The following is a 20,478-nucleotide window of genomic DNA, read 5'->3' as shown; positions in this document are numbered from 1 at the left end:
TGAGAAGACATAACGTCTTATTCAAGCACCCTCTATGTAAAGGAGCTAGTACTCTGTTGGCATGGAAGTGAATGAGGAACCTACTAGTAGTTGGGTTGGTACCTGCTCAGTCCCCTGGTTATTCTGTGTCCTATATGTAATGCATCCAGCTGCTAGTGACAAATTGTGCTCGCCCAAAACATTCACCTCAGTCTTAGTGGATACAGTGGGGGAGCTGATCAGCCTTGAAAAGTGGCCCATCTTAGCCTCAGTTGCTTCATAATGTGTCTTGGGCAGAGAAGGTAGCTCTCTCTGATGGTCCTCATTCCACTACTGTCTTCTAGATGCTTTTACTCCAAGCTTTCTTGAATTTTTTGTACTGCCCCCCCTGCTTAGTCAAGTACAGCACACAACAAGTGAGAGCAAGAGGAATCTGGCTTCTACGTCTCCTCCCAGCTGCATTTTATCTTGTGCCCTTCATCTCTTTCTTGTGACATTTCCTGTTGTTGCCAATAATAACACATTAACATTGCTACTTGTGCTGTCAGTCGCAGAACATCAGAGCTACCTCTCAGAAAACTGATTGGATCAACCATGGGTAGTATGGGGGGAACCTGAGTTAAAGAAGCCTGGCTGATATATATAGAGATATGCAATTAGGGGCCATAAAGCTGAGCATCTCTACTTGTGATGCAGTTGTGATGATGTTTCAGTCGGCCCCTGCGATCTAATTACATTCACTAACTATATTAAGAGAGCTTTAGAAGGGTGATAATTCAGTCACTCAGAAGTTAGAAAATACCAGCATTTAGGTTATGTCTGCAAACCAAAATGCATGTTATACAACAGCCTCCAATCATTTTCTTTTAAATATATTTTTAAAATCCCCTTCAGAACTTAAATCTGAGTACAAGAACAGGACTTGGAGGTTAGATGTGGGCTGAAATCTTCCCTCTGACTGCTATCCTAGCTCATAGGGTGTACACGCTGGTGAGAATTTGTTCACGCCCCACAGTTCACACCCCTGACAGCTTTCAGATACCTCCAGTCACCTCTTTTCTCACCCTCTGCTGCTGTTTTCTCAAATAACATTGCTCTTTTTCAGCAGGATCATGGTGCACTGAGCTCAGAAGCCTCTTTACAGAAATTGGCCCCTACCTGCATATTTCTGTTTTAGTGGACCCTCATCAGAATTTCTGCCTCCTATCTTTACACATGTAGGCACCCTCTGTGGCAGGTGGACTTCACAGACATTATTTAAAACTGGGCATTTGGGAAATTTGTTTGCTGCCTAGTAAAAGAACAGAAATGAGGAGTGGAAATCCCATGGTGTGCAGAGCCTGGGACCCGGACTGGCCCAGAGTGATGAGTCTAGAAGGGCCATCACCATCAGACCAAGAAGGCAGCAAGTGCAAATCATTCAGAGGGAAAATCATCACAGATTACTGACCCTGAACCCACAAAGTTTATGTCTACATTGCAGCCACAGATGTAATTGCTGTATATGCTGGCATATCCAAGCAGGCTTAACCTCACTAATTCAATGATAATAGCAAGTTCAAGCAATTCAATAACAGTACAAGCTCAATCACAGTAACAACAGCAGTGTAGATAAAACAACAAGAACTTCATTTCCGTGCCTTTTTCCAGGCAGCCAGGGGCTTAGATGACTTGGACAGCTTGAAGATAACAGGGCATAGGTTTCAGTGCATTGTTATCATGCCTTTCAACAAAATTAAAGCTAGCTCATATATGCAGTAGAGTGCACACCTTGAATTCTATCACAGGTATAAGAAACTGCATGATTTAAGAGACTAATGATTTAAGACAAATATGTCATTTATTTGTCCCTGACTATGACTATGACAAATCAATTGTGAATGCTGCTAATGAATTAGAAAAGTTGTGATTTAATTTCTTCAGGCACAGCTAAGTGAGGTATTTCAGAAAGGTACAACTATGTGAAAAATTTGAGTAATCTGTGCCATTGCTTTAATAAGCTCATCAGAGCTAACCACTTGCACTGAATGTTAAAAAAACCAACAAAAAAAACCCAACCCAACCCAAACCAAACAAAAAAACCCCAAAACAGGTAAAAAATCCTAACCCATGAAAACGTGATGTTTTCTGGAGAGAAATTGTGTTGCATTTTTAAATGAAGTCCCTCAGAGCAATCCAGACCACAGGGATACAAAGTAAGGATGCTTTTCCTTTTCAGAAAATAAAGGCAGACCACTGAGTTATCCAGACCTGTTTGACTTTTCAGCACTCATTAAGCTGCAAATATTGAGGTTCAGAGAACACAGCAGTCACCTTGTACTCCAGGATGTATAATTGCTCTATCCAATTTTATTTGCCCTGCTTAATACAGTATGTCAATTCATGACATATTGATTTAACTTATAGAAGCAATTTTTTTTCCCAGTTCATTTAAATTATAGTTTAGGCTGAACATGCTTGAAGGAGATGTCTATAAATGATGTCAGCTTTCAGTAAGTCTACATTCAAAAATGCAATGTAAATCAAAAGTGCTAACTAATTTTTGTTTAATTATTGATTTAAGCCTACTCTGCTTCTGGAAAATGTAATTACCAAAGTTGAATTTGGCCAGATCTACAGAGGGTTATATGGATTCAAGTGGTAAAGGAAAGAATTCAGTCTCATAGATCAATGATTAAAATGTGTCTTTTGATAGTGGCTCCAAAGAAGACCAATAGTATTTCAGAGTGCCTGTTTGTCCTTCTAGCCATTCTCCAGAGGACAGCAAGTGTCCGTGAGCTTCTGGGTTTTTTCCAACATGGTATCTCACTGAAATACTGACCTGGGTCATGCTTTTTAAGTTAAAGAAGTCAGATTAGGTATTGAGCTGAAATGAATGTGTATGAATGCCTTATATACAAATTATACCTTCCTGATTGTCTATTTATCACCCTCAGAGGCTGTTTTACTTTTCCTCTATACCCCAATACTAACTCCTGCAGCAGAACAGGATGCATCTTCTCAGGAGGCTCTCAGGGAAAGTCACTCCTGGAAGCACCTCTGCCAATCTCAAACCTGTGAAAAACAGAACAATAGAGTCCCAGGCCCTGGCACAATGAGGTCCTAAATGAGGATTTCGGTTTAAATTATGGTTATTCAAATGGCTCCTGCATGTTGTCCAAGAAGGAGAGAACCTCTGGAGACATTATACAACTGGGAATCAACCACATCCTTGAGAGGGGTATTCTGACCAGGTTGCTCGCATCCATAGGGTTTCCTACAGCATAATTTTGCCAGGTTAAAAAACAGGTTAAGAAGTTTTAAACCAAAATTTTTAATGTAACAATTTCAGCCTACCAAAACATGAATTCAGTTGTCCTTAATGAATGCCATAGTACTATTGAAGGTTAAATTTATTAGTCCTAAAATATTTCACTGCTGATAAAATACAGATCTTTTCCTGATACATTCTCAAATGTTAATATTAGGTTTGTAGGAGGATTTAATAGATTATTTGAGGGATTGCTAAACAATTTCTTAATAACCTCAAATTCATGTTTTTGTATGATGGCAACCTCAGTGCAGAAACCACAATGGGATGCTTTCCTTTCATTACAAATCTTCAGCTTGCTTTGTCAGGAAAACAGGGTCTCTGAAGGGATTCTCTTTCCCAAATAATTTAGGTATGCTTGCAGCCCTCCCTCTGGCAGAAGCTGTTTGCTTTCTGCTTGTTTGCACTGCTAAGCAATTAACAGGTCGAGAAGTAAGTTGGGATGAGCCAGGAAATCAGCTGCACTTGCTTTCCTCTGTCTGCTCAGTTCACCCAACCTTTACCAATCCCAGCGATCTTTTTGGCAGAGCAGTGAGAAGATCAGGAATCTTTGTAAAAGGATTTGAAGGTTGGCCAGGAGAATTAGACTGGGGGCAAATGTCAGGTTGTGAGATTATTTGCTGCTAAAGGAAGGCTCGTATCTGTTCAGGATTGACTGACAGTCCCTGTGCTCCTTGAAAAGTCAGGGAGCTGAGACCTCCTTGTTTTTTTTTCAAGACTGTACATTTGAGAGTACTTCCACCTCTAAATCCTTGCCTCAAATAGTACCTACAGGAAAGAGATTCCTGTGAGAAGCTGAGATAAAGTTGATGCATCTCTGCCAGGAGTTCTCTGCAAACAAAAAGCAAACACGTGCTATTGCCCTGTTTGGTCGGCAGCAGGGGAAGATGTCCCTGCTCACCAGGCAGCTGGGGTTGTCTCCCTCTGAGCTCTCGGCCAAGAGGAAACAGCTTGCAGCCCATGTGGCACTTCGGCGTGAGCAGTAAACATCACATTAACGTTTGTAGGAACCCAATAACCTGTCACTGTGGGTTTGGCAGTGCTGCCTGAACTGCGCCAGCATCTGCGAGCCATGTGGCCGAGGCAGCTGGGAGCACTTAGGGACAGCTTGCCCCTACCCCTGGGGGCTGCGCAGGCTCAGGGAGGGAGAGCAGGGCAGATCGCCTGTGGCTAAGCCATCTCTGCACCCACCTTGAGAAGGACAGGCAAAACTGAATTAAGGAACAGCCCCCATAAGCTCATTCCTAGCCCAGGGAAGGCTGGAGCAAAAGTGGGGATGTTGGGACTACCTGTCATGTGCCCATGGGCCAGGGCCGTGAGGAGGTGCAGGAACAGACCTGTGAGGTCCTATATAGCCATGGGTTGGCAACCACCTCCCCAAAGTGCAGTGGAGACTAAAAGCCAGTCCTGGCACTCCAGAGAGTCAGTCTCTGTAAAGCTGCCCTGGAGCTGTAGCTTAATAAAAATGCATGCTTTTACCCATTTTTCCTTTTTATTCATTAGTGCTGTTTTTTCCTTAAAATAGAGGTTCAATATCTGGCACAAACATATGGACTAGAAAGCTGCTCAGTTCTATCATACCCAGGATAAGGATATCTGCAGGGAAAGGCTAGCTGAGCAATCCAGGCTGCATTGTCCTGATGGGTGCTGGAGAAACCTCAGTCATTTCACAAGCATGCTGGTGCTGTCAAGAGGTTTTCTTTTTCCCCGTGGGGAAGCTCATGCACTCCCCCCATGCAAAGCCCCAGGGCCTGTCCTATGCTGACACCAGTATGTGCCATTGGAAAAAAACAGGGGTCTGAAAACCTGGGAAAGTGCAAAAAATGGTGACTTTGGAGAATCATGGTAGAACAGACAATGGCTCCTGCTAGAGGATGCTGTAATTGGTGTGGCAAACACATATATATACATAGCTCCAGCCAGAGGACATAACTGAGATCTACACCCTGCTTGTGGGAGAGCTACAAATGACAGAACTTGAGGAAGCAGCATGAAACTGAGCCAGAGGGGGTTTAGGTTGGATATCAAGAAAAACCTTTTCACTCAAAGGATGATTGAGCCCTGGAACAGCTCCCCTGGGAAATGGTCACAGCATCTTCTACTCTATGTCTGAGTAGAAGAAGTGTTTCAACAACGCCCTCAGGCACATGGTATGATTCTTGGGGTGTCCTGTGCAGAGCCAGGAGTTGGACTTGATTATCCTGATGGGTCCCCCCCAACTCAGCATATTCTGTGATTCTATGATACTTTTTTGGATATTGATAGTTTCCTGAAAGTCTCCACTGAGAATTATTCAGAAACAATGGGGATGTGTTGTCTGTGAAGATTTCAGTGTCCATTTCTAATCTTCTGCTCTGAGATACATAAGGAATGTTAACATGGTGGGACGACCTTCTGGACTTGCCTTTTTGCTAGAATGCTGCTCTTGTAAAAATGTCTGACAGGCATAATTTCCAAGATTTCTCTTTTTTCCTGTTAAGGTAACTTCTGCAGTCTTCTTCCCACTGCAGAGATGCAAGGTGCAACCCACCATGTCTCCCAGGGGTTTTGACCTCCAGGGAAAACGTTAGGAGTCTGCTTAGAAACTACTCGTTGGAAGAAAAAAAAAAAAAAAGAGGGAGCTAAGTAAATGACCAGGAAAAACTGTGTAAAAGAAGTAGTTTGACCCTAATATTTAAAGCTGAGATTTCCAAAAGCACTTAATGAATGTGAATGTGTCACTTCTTGGGTATTCCAACAGAGAAGTCTTTGGAGGCCTTATGCTCAGAGAATAAGTGCTTGGTATTTCCTGTCTCCATTAACAGTTATGTCTCCATTAACATATTTCAAGTGGTGCATGAAGAAAGGGAGCTATTGAAAAATCACAAAGCCAAGCCAAGATATTCTTTAGTAACTTAAAATGATCAGACAAAACATATTGTCATGCTCAGACACAGCTCTTCAAGGATTTTGAACATTTTTTTTCTTTCTTTGAAAGAGATTGAATAATGGTATATCTGAAATCTTACACTGCACTTCAGTTGTGCCACGATAGATAGAATTCATATTTGATATTAATGGAGCAGGTGAAACGTGAAATGATATTTCTTTAATCTTTAATGAAATTTCTGGTTTTAGCATTTAGCTTGTCTGTTCAATGACACAGAAGAGCTAATAATATCACTGTTTTTGAAGAATTCATTCACTACGGGCAGCCTGATTTTCTGAATCTGTTGCAAGCTGTTTAGGTGCTCCAATGATGCATGAAAATAATAATAATAAAAAATCCTATGTCCTTGAAGCCCAGTGATTAGAATTGGAAACGTGTAATTAAAAAAGAAAAAAAAAATCTCCCAGTAAGCCACTACCCTGGAACAGGCACGCAGTAGTTTATAAAATAAGAGTTCTACAGGAATTAGCAGGAACAACAGGCTTTCAGGAAGTCTTCAACTGAGCATGCTCCATAGCTTAGATATTCATGCTCTATAGCTTAGATATTCAACACTGAGAAATTTAATAGTGCAAACTCCTTCTTTGCTGAATGACTTTGTTGTTTTAAAATTTAAGAATTGCTTTTGTAAAACCCCATGAAACAGGAAAAGTTGCTAATGATGTTGCAAGTTTTTGTGAAGAGAAACTGATTCTTCCTCATGGGGATGTATAAGTGAGAAAATATTGTGCATGACAAAAAGCTTGCTATGAGACAGAGCATTAGCAAGAGGAGGTCCTGTGGGGACACACACACACAGTGTACCACCTCCATCCCAGCCTCTTCAGGGACAAAGTAGATTGTGGAGTCTCTTGAGGTCATTCACCTTGATTTTCCATGATTTCAGCCTAGAATTTTAATTTTTCTTTTGAGGAGGCAGTGCTGACCTTCTTAAAGCAGAGGAACACTGGAGTAGTGTCCAAAGGATGCATTTATACTTCCAAAAATCAGAGATGCTCTCCGGTACCCATTAAGGCTGGCTGGTAACGGAGCTAATATAAACCTTGGCCATTCTCCCAGCTGACTGTCCTAATAATAGAAAAGCCCTTCTGAGTGAGTAGCTAATACTGGGGATCTGCCAGACAATTTTCATTAAAAAGAGCAATTGGTGACAATATCCTTGGAGGAGACCTGCTTGTCTTCCTCAAAACACCACTGGAATGACCAAGAGGAGGCTTTTTCTCCACTCCTTTTTTTCAGTTCTTCTTTTGTTGTTAGCACTTCCCTGAAGTCTTTGATTTTTTGAGGTGTCTCCAACACCTGCTTCTCTTTGCTTTTCAGTTACACTTATTTTTTTGTACACGTAATGCTGCAAATAAATTCAGCCTCTCACCCTTTCATCAGCTCGTAGGGAAACTCCCAAGCCTCTGTGGCTGAGCTGGAAAGTAGCACTTTGTGTGGTTTGGTGTTGGCAGGTAGGTTTTTCCCCATCTGTCATGTTTTAAAGAGGACCTGGTTCTCTTCTTCCATCCAGCCTGAAGGGAGTGAAACCAGGAGGGCAGACAGTAAACTCAATAGGTGGTGAACAGAGATAAGATGTGCATGAGGCACTTGCAAAAGCCACCAGTGTGTAACCACGTGGGCATTGAACCACAGCTTGATAACACCAGTGTGAACATTAGGGCTTGAGAAACCTTGAAAAGACAATTGGACCATGTTGTGATGAAAGGAATATACCATTTGTAAAGTAGCCTTGTCTTGGGCTGTTCCAAGGATCAACATTGCTCGTAGTGCAGTCTGGATTTCCCCTGACCTGTCTGTTGCTGCAAGGCAGGACGCCCATGCCCTGCTGAATATCTGGGAGGTTGGGGTTGCTTCCCCAGGGACTAATGCCATGGGGACCTTCCCCAGCTGCAAATGGGTTTTTTGGGGTCCTTCTGCATTGTTGCGGCTCTTCTGCCAGCACCAGGCAGAGGTTGAAGAGCTCTCCCCAGGCTTTTCAGTAAATGTTTCCCTCCTGATTTATTAAGATCACCTTGAATTTTAATTTGCAGAAAATATGTCTATCAGTAGCACCCACAATCACATTTTCTGCTAAAGTCTTCAGATGTGACCCAGAAATCTTATCAGAGAGCACTGGGCAGAGTGCCTGCTTAGCAAAACCTACCACAGGTACATCTGGGTGCTGCCATTTACAGGATATCTGAGCTGTGCCTCAGCTATTTCAGATGACATATATATATTTAATCCATGGCAGCATATTAGCAGATCAGACTTAGATTAATCAGGCTAAAGATAACTTTTGGACCTTTTCCACATGTAGGTCAGAGAAAAAGAAGGTAGATATTTATCTGTGCTACAACGCTAGCTTGCACTGTGTAGCAGATGAAATTTTCAGGGGCATCAGTCAAAGAAATGCTGTAATAAGATTAAAGGAATCAAAGTGAACAAGGTTTGCTTGTGTCTGTATGTGTGTGCACAAATGCCATACAAGCTTTTCAATTTGCAGAAACTATCAATTTCCAGTTAAATTATCTCTGCTATTATAGCAGCAAATATGCAAAGTTCCTTTATATTAAAATATCTTCCTCTGTTTCCTTAGTGTAATAAAACAAGTCCTGCCCACTGATATTATTACAGAAAGCTACAGCTGGAATAACAGCACAGCTGTTCAAGGAAAAACTCACTGCATGTCAGGAATGGGCCTCATGTTTTAAACCCTGGTGATTCCTGGAATAAGTCAACTAATGCAAAGGAATTAATTCCTTTAAAAATAGATTAGGTCACATTTAGAATGTTTAATGTGAACTGTTACTGTATGTATTAATGGAGCACTTCTTTTCTGCAGATTAAAAACTGAGCTAGTGTTAATAAATCAAAGGAACCATTAAAATGCTCTGTAGCCTCTACCAATGTCCCTTGGAAAAGGCCTCTGAAACACTGTTATACACACAGATTCTAATGAGAGGAAAAATTAATTCAAATTTTAAATGTTCTTTAGCAAATTCTTTATTTTTGACCTCACTTACTGCACTTGCAACATCAGAAAGATCAGTGATGAAACCTCTGATTGTGGTAATTCAAAGAAACTGTCACCAGGCTCCAAAGTGAGAAGCAAATGTGCCACAACAGCAGACAGCTAAGATGTAGGTTGAGACCTTGCCCATACTGAAACTTTCACCATCAACCTGTAACAATGTGAATTACATCCAAGGTCAGCATAAAAGTTTCTTTTGGTTTGACTTCAGCTACTACAAGAAAAAATTGTCAAGAAAAGGATACTTTTTTTTTTTTTTGGCTTTGCTTCATTCATAGATTAGTGGGAAATTCTTGTATTCTTCCAAGCAGATAACATGCTTTCAGAGCCCTATTACATGTAATGTAATACATATGTAAGGGCAACCCAATTTTCCTTCAGCAGGCAGCTCTTTCTGCTCTTGTTTTTTAAGCTAATGACTCAGTAACAGCCCTTCTCTTCACCCCTCTGAAGAGCATCTTTGGTAACCCTTGTTAGAAACATCACTGATGATGTCCCTCATCTCTCCCAGAGGACAGAGTTCATTAGCTTGTTACAGGAAGAATGCACTCACTCTCCTTTTCTAAAGGTTAATTAGCTCATTATAGACATTTGTCCATGCTGTTCTCATTGGTCTCCCCCAGATGCAGCCATGCACAGGTCCCTTTCAAAAGCCAAGCAAAGGCTAAAAGAACACCTTTAGCCACGCAGAGGCAGGCTTCTTCATTTCCAGACTCCTGCCTTTTTATAACATCGCTGCCTGACAATGAAGAGAGAGGAGGAGGTAGTGTCTCCAGTGTGGAATAAGTGACTAGTGCTCTCATTTTTTTAACTGGAAAACCCTCTCTCCAGTTCCACATGCAACATTATGACTTCTTCCTGTTTGGAGCATGTGCCCTATCAAGTCTTTTCCTGGAGGGTCTTCATTTTTATCATTGCACCCAGCAGATGAAACAGAAAATATTCTGTCAATACATATTTTAGACTTGACTCATCTTTGATGAGTTTTGCCCCCTCCTGTTAGTCTGATCTGGGGTGGGGTCTGCTCTTGTCCCCACCACTGCTCTGCTCTGTGGCCATTACTGTCGCCATTACCAGCCCACTTCCCATCCCTGGGAGTCCCCTTTCCTCGTTCCCCTTGGCTGGTCCTGCCCAGGGGCCCTGTACTGGGCACAGTAGGATCTCACCTCAGGCCAGGCTTGCAGAGCAGCCCAAGATGGTGTCTGTGTTGGCTGTCTCATTCCCACATCTCCCCACTGCCAGCACCCTTGAGCTCCCTTTCTTCTTGCACTTTGCCCCTCAAATCCCTCACTGCATTCTTCTGGCACCTGGGTCAGGGAAAAACAGGCAATGCCCAGGCTACTGGGCATATCCCCACACAAAGGTCTTTAGCACCGCTGCAAATACCAATAATACCAATAATACATTGGATTTACTTTCTGTTTCACACATTGTCATAGCTCTTTTCTCTTTTTGAACTGAAGGGAAAGTGGGGAAGAAGTTCTTTCAGTGCTGTAGTGTTTCTCAAACTATTTCTGCAGCCACAACTGCAACCCCATTGAACATCTCAGGGGGTGGGACAGGCTGAAAGGGGTCTCTGAGCTTCACTGAAATCAGGTTCAGCACCCACAACATGGTCAGCTTCATAATGTGCTGTAAACCTAAACTGTGAGCCCAGAGGGTCTTCTGGCATCCTTGCACATGTGGTCCTTCTCCTACACCACTTATTGGTGATGCATCCTCTCTACCCTGCTCTCGTGTACCCGCTTGGGAGCCTTGGGGTGCTGGGTAGTGACCTTCAAAACTATTCATCAAGGACATGTCTGGCTTGCTGTGTTCCAGAGACCCTTTGCAGCAGGCAAACAGGACTTGCAGCTGACAGAAGGCATTTTGCCAGGAGCCAAGGGATAAAGATGTGATTTCCAAACATGTCCAGCCAGGGGCCTGACCCTGTGATGTCAAGGGTTGGACTCTTCATCACCTTAGGGAAAATGGATTCATGTCAAAGCAAAGGTAAGGTAGAAATCTGTGAATCCTTCAACCCCTCTGTCTAAAGGCATTTTCACTACACATAATAAATAATAATAATATAGTAATGGCCAGTCTTCGTGAGCGAAGATTTGGGAAAGGTCATTAACCCTTCGAGCCTGCGCAGTGGATTTTTTAGGTGAGACACAGCGTGCGCTGAACTGAGCCCACCCTTTAATCCTGAGGTTCATCTGCCGGGGCCAAGCAAGCTTGGACAGTGGCAGTGAGGGTCTCAGAACGTAGGTTTGTTTAGAGTGACCTTCTCTTAGATGGATTGCCTTACAGGGCTGACGAGCTCCATCTGCCCGGGGGGCTGGGAATAGAACCCGGGTCGCAGCGGTGAGAGTCCTGCACCCTGACCACTAGACCACCAGGGGCCCCTTTCACTACACACTGCTAAGGAATATATTCCCCCCGTTCATATATTCCCCCCCAGTTTTGCTGGTTTTCCTGTGGAACAAGGAGGGATTAATCCAGCTGCCATCTTCCTGAAACGGCACACACTGTACACCATCCCCACAACAGGAATCCACTATGCTGAAAATCAGATTCAGGCCTTATGATAATCTGAAGAAGCTGTTTTTGAATCAGTTATACAGCTGTTCAGATGACTAGAGAGGATGTTGTATAATTTGTCCCAGTAAAATCCCATTTTTTAGCACAAGTAAAATGTGGTCAGGATCCCCAATATTCACTACTTTCTTATGAATATTGCCTCACAGCATTTCTCCATAACAAAGATATTAATTTAGCATATTTGTTTCAGCGGCAACTTAAAGAACTGAGTGTATGCATTTCACAGAGTCAGTTTTCCTAATTATTATCTGACATGTTTCCTAATTATTTTGACTCAAGTTTCTATTCCTTCTGAGAGGATACTGCAAAGAGATAATCCACTCTAAATATTTTCCCTCCCAGATTATTTCTAGTTCTTAGTGTTGGAAACTGATCCTTCATTAGGAACGGATCTAGAAGCTACTGAAGTTTGTTTTTTTTTCCCGTATGCTTTCAGTGAGCACTGTACTGGATTTGAAAGTAAATTGAATTGATGAATTTGTCTGGAAATGGTGAAACTTCTCTTGTTCTGCAGCTTAGCCCTAAATGTGATGACATTTGACATTTGACTTGCAAAAGGAGCAAAGGTATCTTCAAGAGGCATAAAAATCTTCTTTTTCTCTTCATGTTAAACTAGAGAAGATTAAATTTTAATGCAAAATCTGTAAGGGGCATTTATGGAGAAAGCATGTCCTCGCTCCGATTATTTTCCCAGGCAGAAGTTCCTCTAGGCAGCCTTTGGTTTTCTAGTTTTCTACAACATTTTAAGACACAAACTTCTATGTCAAAAATAATTAGAATAAACTACTTTCAAAGTCTGGAAGAAACTAACTTTCCACAGATACTATCTTATAGATAACGAAGTACTATATTATAAATAATGAAAATTAGTATATTAAACAAAGTTATTTTCATAGCACTTTGTGTAATACAAAGCTCATTCTTTGTACAAAGCTTTTGTTTCTTTGTTCCTTGCTGTGTTCTAATTTCAAAGGAATAAGGATTAGAAAACTGTGCATATACATATCATCCACACATGAAATATATTTTTTTGTGTGTTTAGAAATATATTTCCAAATACAGAAATGTCATAATTGGACAGAGTCAGATCTTTTGAAAAGTTCATGGAATGTGACTTCCAGGTGCAGATGCAGACTCCTGTTGCTGAGTCAAAGATACCAATTCAGCCCAGTTAGAGTCCTTTCCATTAAATGCCCACGCCTTTTCAAAGCTTAGTTACTGATTCCTCCACAATGTTTTTAGTAATGTCAGCTACGAAAGGCTGTAAGTTTTGGCTGGTGCTTCGTGTTTGGTCAGCAGCTCCTGTGCCACCAATGTCAATGGCAGCTTTAGACAAAGATGAAGAGCTGTAGTAGTCCAGCCTTCAGTAGAGAAACATTATTTTTCCATCAGCTCTTTCCTTTCAGTATCTCGTTCTGGGAAAGAAGGGAATCAAAGTGAGAAAGTCTCAGTGTCTGTGGATGAGGTTCACCCTTACTCCTCACACCTCTGTAGTGCATGAAAAAATCTGCCTCCAGAAACATTGTGTAACCTGGAGTTCTCCTCTAGCCTTTATGAATGCTGATATCTCATATCAGATATCCAAAAGCCTCTATTGCTACACCATCTTTCACCTTTGATTCAGTAAATCACAAGTGATGGCTCTGCTACCTAAAAAAAAAAATGGGAAAAAAAAAGCAAGAAAGAGTAACAAAGAGAGATCTCTCATCTCATATTTCACTTTTTTTTTTCACTTTCCTCCTAATGCAGTAAGGTTTTTTTAAAGATCTGCTTTATCAATTAGGCTTTATTGCAGCCCCTGACAGCATCTATCCAATGAGAGATGGCTAAACCTTTCTCCTTGAGTACTGAACCTCTCAGGTCCAGCCTGTAACAACAGGATGCCAATGACCTGACTGGATGCTGCTTCCTTTAAAGACATGCTTAAAGCTTTTTAAGCTTTCTTGATAAATTAGAAGTCATGGTAATTATTTTATAGCTAAATGCAAGTAGTTTAAATGCCCTAGGGCTTAATTTTATCTTACCAGCTAGAATTATAACATGTAGGTTTTCCAATATGTCTGGAAGCTCTTCAGAATTAATCCTGGGTCTCTCTCCTTCCATCCCACTGTGTCTCCTGTTTCATAAATGCTGTTTGTCTGGGATTTATTTTCTAAGTCATTCTTTTTCTTCTTGCAATGGTGTCTTGAAATGAAACTGCTTTAATTCTGCTGCTTCCTTGAGTGCAAGGTGACCATTTTTTGAGTCTGGTTTCTCTGCTAACCATACTGAGAATTTGCTTAGGAAGGCCTCCTTCTGTAAGTCCTGCTATTCCTTGTTATTTGACATTTTATCTGCAGGCAGTTTTTTGGCCAGTTTCTGGTGCCAGCCAAGATCTTTGAGAGAACGTTCTTGAATAGTCATCCGGTATCAAACCACCTCTATGCAAGACAGTTCACAGGCCACTAAACAGGATGCTGAGAACTCTTTTGTATCATGTGGCCATTCCTAATTGTTGTGCTCAGTGGGCCTTGTCCATTGGCATGCATCTTTTGTATCTAAAATTGAGTTAGATAATTTCAAGATTCACAACTAATTGACTAATTGGCATAAAGTCATAATTTCTCTCTTCAAAAGAGAGAGAGACAGAGACCTATTTGAAATTTGTGCACCGATTATTCTCATGAATGGACCAAAGTTTACATACAGGTCAACAGCAGAGCAATCTTCCCATGGATGCTGTTAGCAAACCTCAAATCTGATCAGCAAAATATTTTAGTGAACTATTTAGTCAGTGCTAATAGCCAAGCACTGCAAAGTGAGCAGTTGAATTTGTAGTGGGGGTGCTGGAGTCACATGAGCTTCACCACAGAAAGGGAAATACGGATATCTATCAGCTGAGAATAGTTTTGCATTCCTATTGCAGTGGTCTGTGGTCATATGGGGGAGCTATGAGCAATAGGCTCTGACATTCTGACCTCTGGACACTGAGGATTAACACTAATCATGGCATTGCACCTTCATTTGAAACTGGAATGAGTGACTAGTAAAAGTGAGTTCTGAATGTTTATCTACCAGTGAAGGCTCCCAACTTCCCACACAAACACAGTTTACAGCTGGCTATCCTAACCTTGCTAAAGCTCATGGGACTAGGATTATGTTGGGGTTTTCCTCTACTGTTCTATCCATTAATCAACTACTGTTCCACTTTAAAAAGAAATAAAAGCAAATCTGATACTACAAAAACTGCAAATACTATGATGCTTAAATTTGCATCAGAAACTTGTTTTGCCAAGCAGAATATTTAGGACAGTTGTCTTGAGTTCCCCTTTCTGGGGGTATCAGTCACATCTGGATCCACGGTCTCAAAGAGGTGGAAGTGACTATGACCAGTTCCATCACAGGTGTAAGTGACAGAAGAGTCCACAGATCTAAGGAGAACCATTAATTTACGTAACTGTTTGAGAATTGGTTGTCAAGACCTCTAGATTCTCTCTCCTCTCTTAGAATGAAGTCTGGTAGTTACAGGCAGCCAGGTGGAGAGAGATGGGGACACAGACACAGACACTCAGACACACAAATACAGGCTCAGACAGGCTGTGGAACCTGTATCCACAACCTTTCAGCAGAAACTTTTCCAGGAGTGAAAGCAGAGTGAGAAGTGCTGCAGGTACAGTATGCCTCTGTACCACTTCTCACTAGGGGAGTGGGAAAAAATGTCTGTACTGGGCAGCTCTGCAGATGTGTGTTTTGGCCACACAAAGGAAGACCAGAAAACTGAATGCAGTTTAATTCGCTTTTAAAGTATTGGTCATTACCATGTCTATAAGAGGCACCTGCCATAGACCATCTCAGCATGTCCTTCAGCTCACCAAAGTGATAAAGCTGTAAGAAGGTCAGGGGAAAGTTTAGGGTACCTCCAAGTCAGGCACAGCATGTGTGAAGCTGAGGTGTGCTTCTTGCCACGCAGGGATGCTTGAGTGGGGAGCAGTGTGCCTCCTCCCAAAGGCTTGGCTCAGCACATGCAAATATTCTACAAATTCTCACATCATATCTTAGCCACACTTCTGACTCAGTCCTTGATGTACTCCCGGGGGCTGCAATAGCCCCTTTGCTGCAGGATAGATAGCAAAATGTGGCGTGCTAAGCCAGGTCAGCAGAAGGATGCTTTTCACCCTCTTTCTGCTGACAGAGCGGTGGAATACCTGGGCTGTGGCACAAACAGCTCTGCTGCTGCTGCTCCAGCAAATGAAGAAAAGAGTAAAGAAATATTAGTACCACATTTAGCTTTATTGAAATTGAACAAATACCTTTTTTTAATAAACCCTTTTACAGCAAGTGTAAAATTTTAATGTTTGACTCATCTTATGTTACAGGTTGTCTTCTTCCATGTAAGCAAAAATACCATCTTTTTTTTTTTCTTTTTTTTTTTCCTTTTTTTTTAATTTTCTACTTTAAAACACGTAGCAAGGATTTCAATAATGCAGATCCGGCACCAAAAGGTAACAGGTTCTGAAAATCACAGTACAGTTTTAAAATTCTTAGGTTAATTAATGATATTTAAAATGATAGCCACTTTGAGTAAAGATATAAATTAGAGGTCTGTAAACAAGTTGTGTTTACCTATAGAGCTATTGACTGCAGCTACAATGAGAACGGTAATAGAAACTCAATGCTAAACTGAGCTACACCTTTGAGGAAACAAGTTCTTACTAAGTAGTGTGGTACAGGGTAGCACAATAGGTAAAATACAGTTTGGCACCTCAAGTTGCATGTAAAATCAGCAGAAATAAAATAAAGTAAGTGCACTGTCTCCCAACAAAAATAAACCAGGCAGTTTCACTGGTTTTGGAGTGTCAACTATCAAATAAATCACACGACACACAAGTTCAACTTGGAAATTACAATTCTAGTAAAGCAAGATAATATTAAAATGCACACCCACAAGGATAGTAAAGTATAAATCTTTTTTTTTTTTTTTCTCCTCTCCCCTCTCAGTATAAATAATTTACAACCCACAAAAGGACTCCTTGGTGAAACCACTACCTACAGACATGGTCATGGAATGTAGCTCAGTAGACTTGTTTCAAATAGAAAGGCAACATTATCCTGAAAAAGTTTGGTCCTCTTATAACTCACTGTACTGTAGCCACCACAGTCTCTTGGTAGATGTTTTAGGAGAATTGTTTGTTTTCTGATTCTCTTTTGTTCTGAAATATAATATCTTCATGATAAAGCTGGGTAAAATTTGGCCCCAATTACAGATGTCTGGTCAATGCTGAATCTGGAAGAACACACTGAAAGCACATAGGGGGAACCTCATTGACTGGTGTCACAGCATATTTTGTCATGCAATCACTTTTCCTTCTATACTTCTTTTCCTCTTTGCTATTTTTTTCTCCAGTGTTCTGGGGGAGTGGGAAAGAAATCCTTAGTCCAAATGACAGAAAGACATTTCACTGTTTATTTACATGTGGATCACTTTGGCTGAGAAGTCCTGGCAAACCAGAGTTGCTTATTTCTTGTGAATGTCCTCGTGCCGTATAATTTTGTATGTAATCCAGTAAAAGATGTTGAAAATGAGGAAGGCGAGTGGGAATGCAGCACGGGATATTGTATCAATCCTTTTTGCACGGTCAACAAACTTCTTTTTGATCGAATCTGAATCCTTTGGTGGTGCTGGAGGTGGGTTGGGTGGAGTAGCCTTGACTGCTGTGCCATCCTTGACTTGGAGGCAGTGACCCATGCCATAGCCACTGAAATTGAATCGACTGTCACGAGCAACTTCATCTTCCTGGGAGATAAAGAAGACAAATAAGACACACAATCACCTTTCTATTGAAGCATGCCATGTACTTGAGTATTTGAGGTGTACCCTCCAAAGCACCTCATCAAATTAGCTGGTTAAGCTATGATACAAAGTCCGAGTTTCAAAGACAAGCAGTTAAAATTTGCGTAAAAATATGTGGAAATTAGGTGACTTCTAGTGTTTGTGAATCAGAGCTTTAATTTTCCTAGCTATGACTAAATCAAGTGCCCTGAACAGCAAGCTGTATCCCAGCCTCACAGGGAAGAGATCTGTCTCCACAGGTTTCTCATTGCTCTCCTTGGGCTTTCTGTGGGGAGGAAACATGGTCATGTTGGCATCAGGGAGTCTGTTGCAGTTTGAATAGAAAGACCCAGTGATCCAGGGACCCAAGCTCATGGCAATGTGTTTCCATTGCTCAGCCTAACCACAACACTGCAGCTTCACCTCCAGTCTACAAAACAAGGAGGAGGAGTGCTCTGACAACTGATACTTCAAAGTGCACTGGGCACTCGGATTTAGTGGTAACTGGGAGTTGGGTGCAATAGTGTGAGCTAATGTAGCAGCATCTTGCAGAAATCCATTCTCTCTCATGTCTGAGTGGGTGATATTTGTTTTTGGAGAGGTGAGTAACTACCATTGAACTTTATTGCTATGATAACTGTGTGATGAGGCTTGTGGCTGTGCTAGTAAATTCTCACTGACGTTTCTCCTGTCTGATAGCACAATAATACACAAGTTAACAGTTGCTGGCAGCCCTCCATGAAGGATTCAAAATGAACAGACAAAGCAGCTCTATTCTTTTTCATTCCAGAGATGAATTGTAGGTTCAGCAGCTTGCCCTAGTTAGAGGCCCTCTCTTTGATCAACAGACACTTCGCTGTTGACTGAAAAGGACCACTTCTTGGGCTCACAAGGAGCCCACTCCCTCACAGGGAATAGTCCTTCATATCTCTTAATAAACCAGAGCCTTCTGAACTTAAAAGACATTCAAAGACTGCAACAAAAAAAGCATCACGGCAGCAAGGTGTTGAATAAGGAGTATATTGGCTGAACTTGGGGTTAGGAAGGGAGGATAATTTGCACCTATTCAGGATGTAAATCACTGCTCCTTCACAGAAGCACCTTTTTCAATAATTGCATTTTTCTGTCTCCCCAGCTGCATCATTGGAATTAAATATATCATCCAACTTGCTCTCCTTACCTTGGACCTGACATGCAAACATGAATAACCAATACTGTGATCCAAGGCTACCAAATGAGAAATAGTCACTCTGACTGCTTATGGCATTGAATGCTTATGGAAGGAGGATAGGCAGTAAACAGTGCTTTGGAGCTCCTGCCACTTCAGTGCAAGGCTCTTTGAGCATTTATCCAGGGTTTATAAACTTTTTATTTCCAAAGCTCACCATCATTAAAAAAAGAATGGTCCTCTCCTCTTTTAATTTTATTTATTTGCATCTTGCAGTACCTCTGTGAAAACTCTGCTTGTCCTAGTGATTGTAAGTACATAAAGTATTTTGAAGATGAACCTTTTGAGACCTAAGTTCTGCATAGCCTTATAGGCAATGCTTCTCTTGCATGACTTAGTAACACTACAAATCCCCCAATAGTACAGGGAGATGCGTTCCTCTCAGAGCTTTCCCTTTTACTGAGTTTGAAGGATAAAATGCATGCCCAGGACATGAGAGGTGATTAAAAAGGGTAACAGATTTTCAGCAGCTGTGTTGCCATATGTACTTCATTCATTTTTTAAAAATTTAATTTCTGTTACTCCAGAGAGATCTGTGGGAAGAAAGAAAAAAAATGTGCTGAGCTCAATTCAGGCTTGGAGAGTCCTGACTTCCACTGTGCCCTGCTGGGTCACAGCTTTGTCACATGGGGTTGAGCAATTAATCTTCAATGTCATAGCCCTCCTTTTGAGCTTAGACTGTGGCAACTTGAGTGGGAAGACATCTGAGATTAGGGACAGGGATATTTAAATCACATTCTTCCAGGTATTCAGCACCCAACCTTTAACTGTAAGGAGCCACTGATTTCCCAATGGGATTTAAAGTCCTGCTTTTCCCACCAGACAGTTGTCTGTGCCACTTCTTTCTCATAAAACCCAGAGACAAGCATGCCCAGTCCTCATGTTAGTTTTTTATTTAGGACTGCAGTAGATGCAGTTTACCCTGGATACAAGAGGTACAGCATTCACCTGGGGTATGAGGAGTACATGCTTGGTCTCCTTCTCTGCTTGAGCATATTTTAATCTCCCTGATAAATCTCTGGATCGGTTTGTTACCTGTTTTCCCAACATGGAGCTGTTTGCTGGGTGCAAAAAAAATATGTGTTTATGTAGGGGTTTTTTTAACCTTTATCAGAAAAATCTTTTTCAAAGACTAAATAAGTAATTATGAGAATGGCATTGTGTTTTTACCTTGCCACTTGTTTCTGTGTTTGATATTACTCTCTTATCTGTGTTTGATATTACTCTCTTATACAAACACAGCACTGGAGACACCTAAGCTGTAGCTGTTGTGATTGTCAAGTGCCACCAGAAGCAAGGAAAGTCAGGGTCCTTACAGCCCCACCTCCAGCCATGGAGATGCTGCAGCTCCATAACCACCATGGGATTTTCAACACTAAAATCCCTCAGGAGCTGAAGGAGCTTTGCAGTCTGGCACATGCTTGCACCCTGAGCACTGCCAGGTCTCACAGTCAAGACCTGACCTCGTCAGAACTGCTGAGGGGAGCTGGGGGTCAACCCAAGTGCTGTAACTTAATTATTCACTCTGTTTCTACTCCATCCGGTCTAGAATGTATTTCATACTACCAGCTTCACACCAAAGCAATCAGGAATGGGGAAAACACTTTAGAAAATCTAGTTCATT

General features: G+C 41.6%; 1 protein-coding gene and 1 long non-coding RNA gene across 9 annotated transcripts in view; one reads left to right on the top strand and one right to left on the bottom strand.

Moving 5' to 3' along the window:
- Nucleotides 1-20,478, top strand: part of LOC108496026 — a 70,604-nt gene that overhangs the window by 14,929 nt on the left and 35,197 nt on the right. For all 3 annotated transcript variants that reach the window (XR_001874291.1, XR_001874293.1, XR_001874292.1), the window contains exon 2: nt 11,056-11,226. This is a non-coding gene — a long non-coding RNA (uncharacterized LOC108496026). The remainder of the gene's footprint in view (nt 1-11,055; nt 11,227-20,478) is intronic.
- GLRA2 (glycine receptor alpha 2) overlaps nt 16,068-20,478 on the bottom strand; it is a 129,620-nt gene continuing 125,209 nt past the window's right edge. For all 6 annotated transcript variants that reach the window (XM_017812362.1, XM_017812364.1, XM_017812366.1 and 3 more), the window contains one exon: nt 16,068-17,590. In XM_017812362.1, coding sequence (XP_017667851.1) covers nt 17,312-17,590 — 279 coding nt within the window. In that variant the 3' untranslated portion in view covers nt 16,068-17,311. The remainder of the gene's footprint in view (nt 17,591-20,478) is intronic.

Source organism: Lepidothrix coronata, unplaced genomic scaffold (genome assembly GCF_001604755.1).
Source record: "Lepidothrix coronata isolate B3197 unplaced genomic scaffold, Lepidothrix_coronata-1.0 Scaffold35, whole genome shotgun sequence".
Lineage (NCBI taxonomy): Eukaryota > Metazoa > Chordata > Aves > Passeriformes > Pipridae > Lepidothrix > Lepidothrix coronata.
Note: the sequence above shows the minus strand (reverse complement) of the source record. Positions and strands in the feature narration are given on the sequence as shown.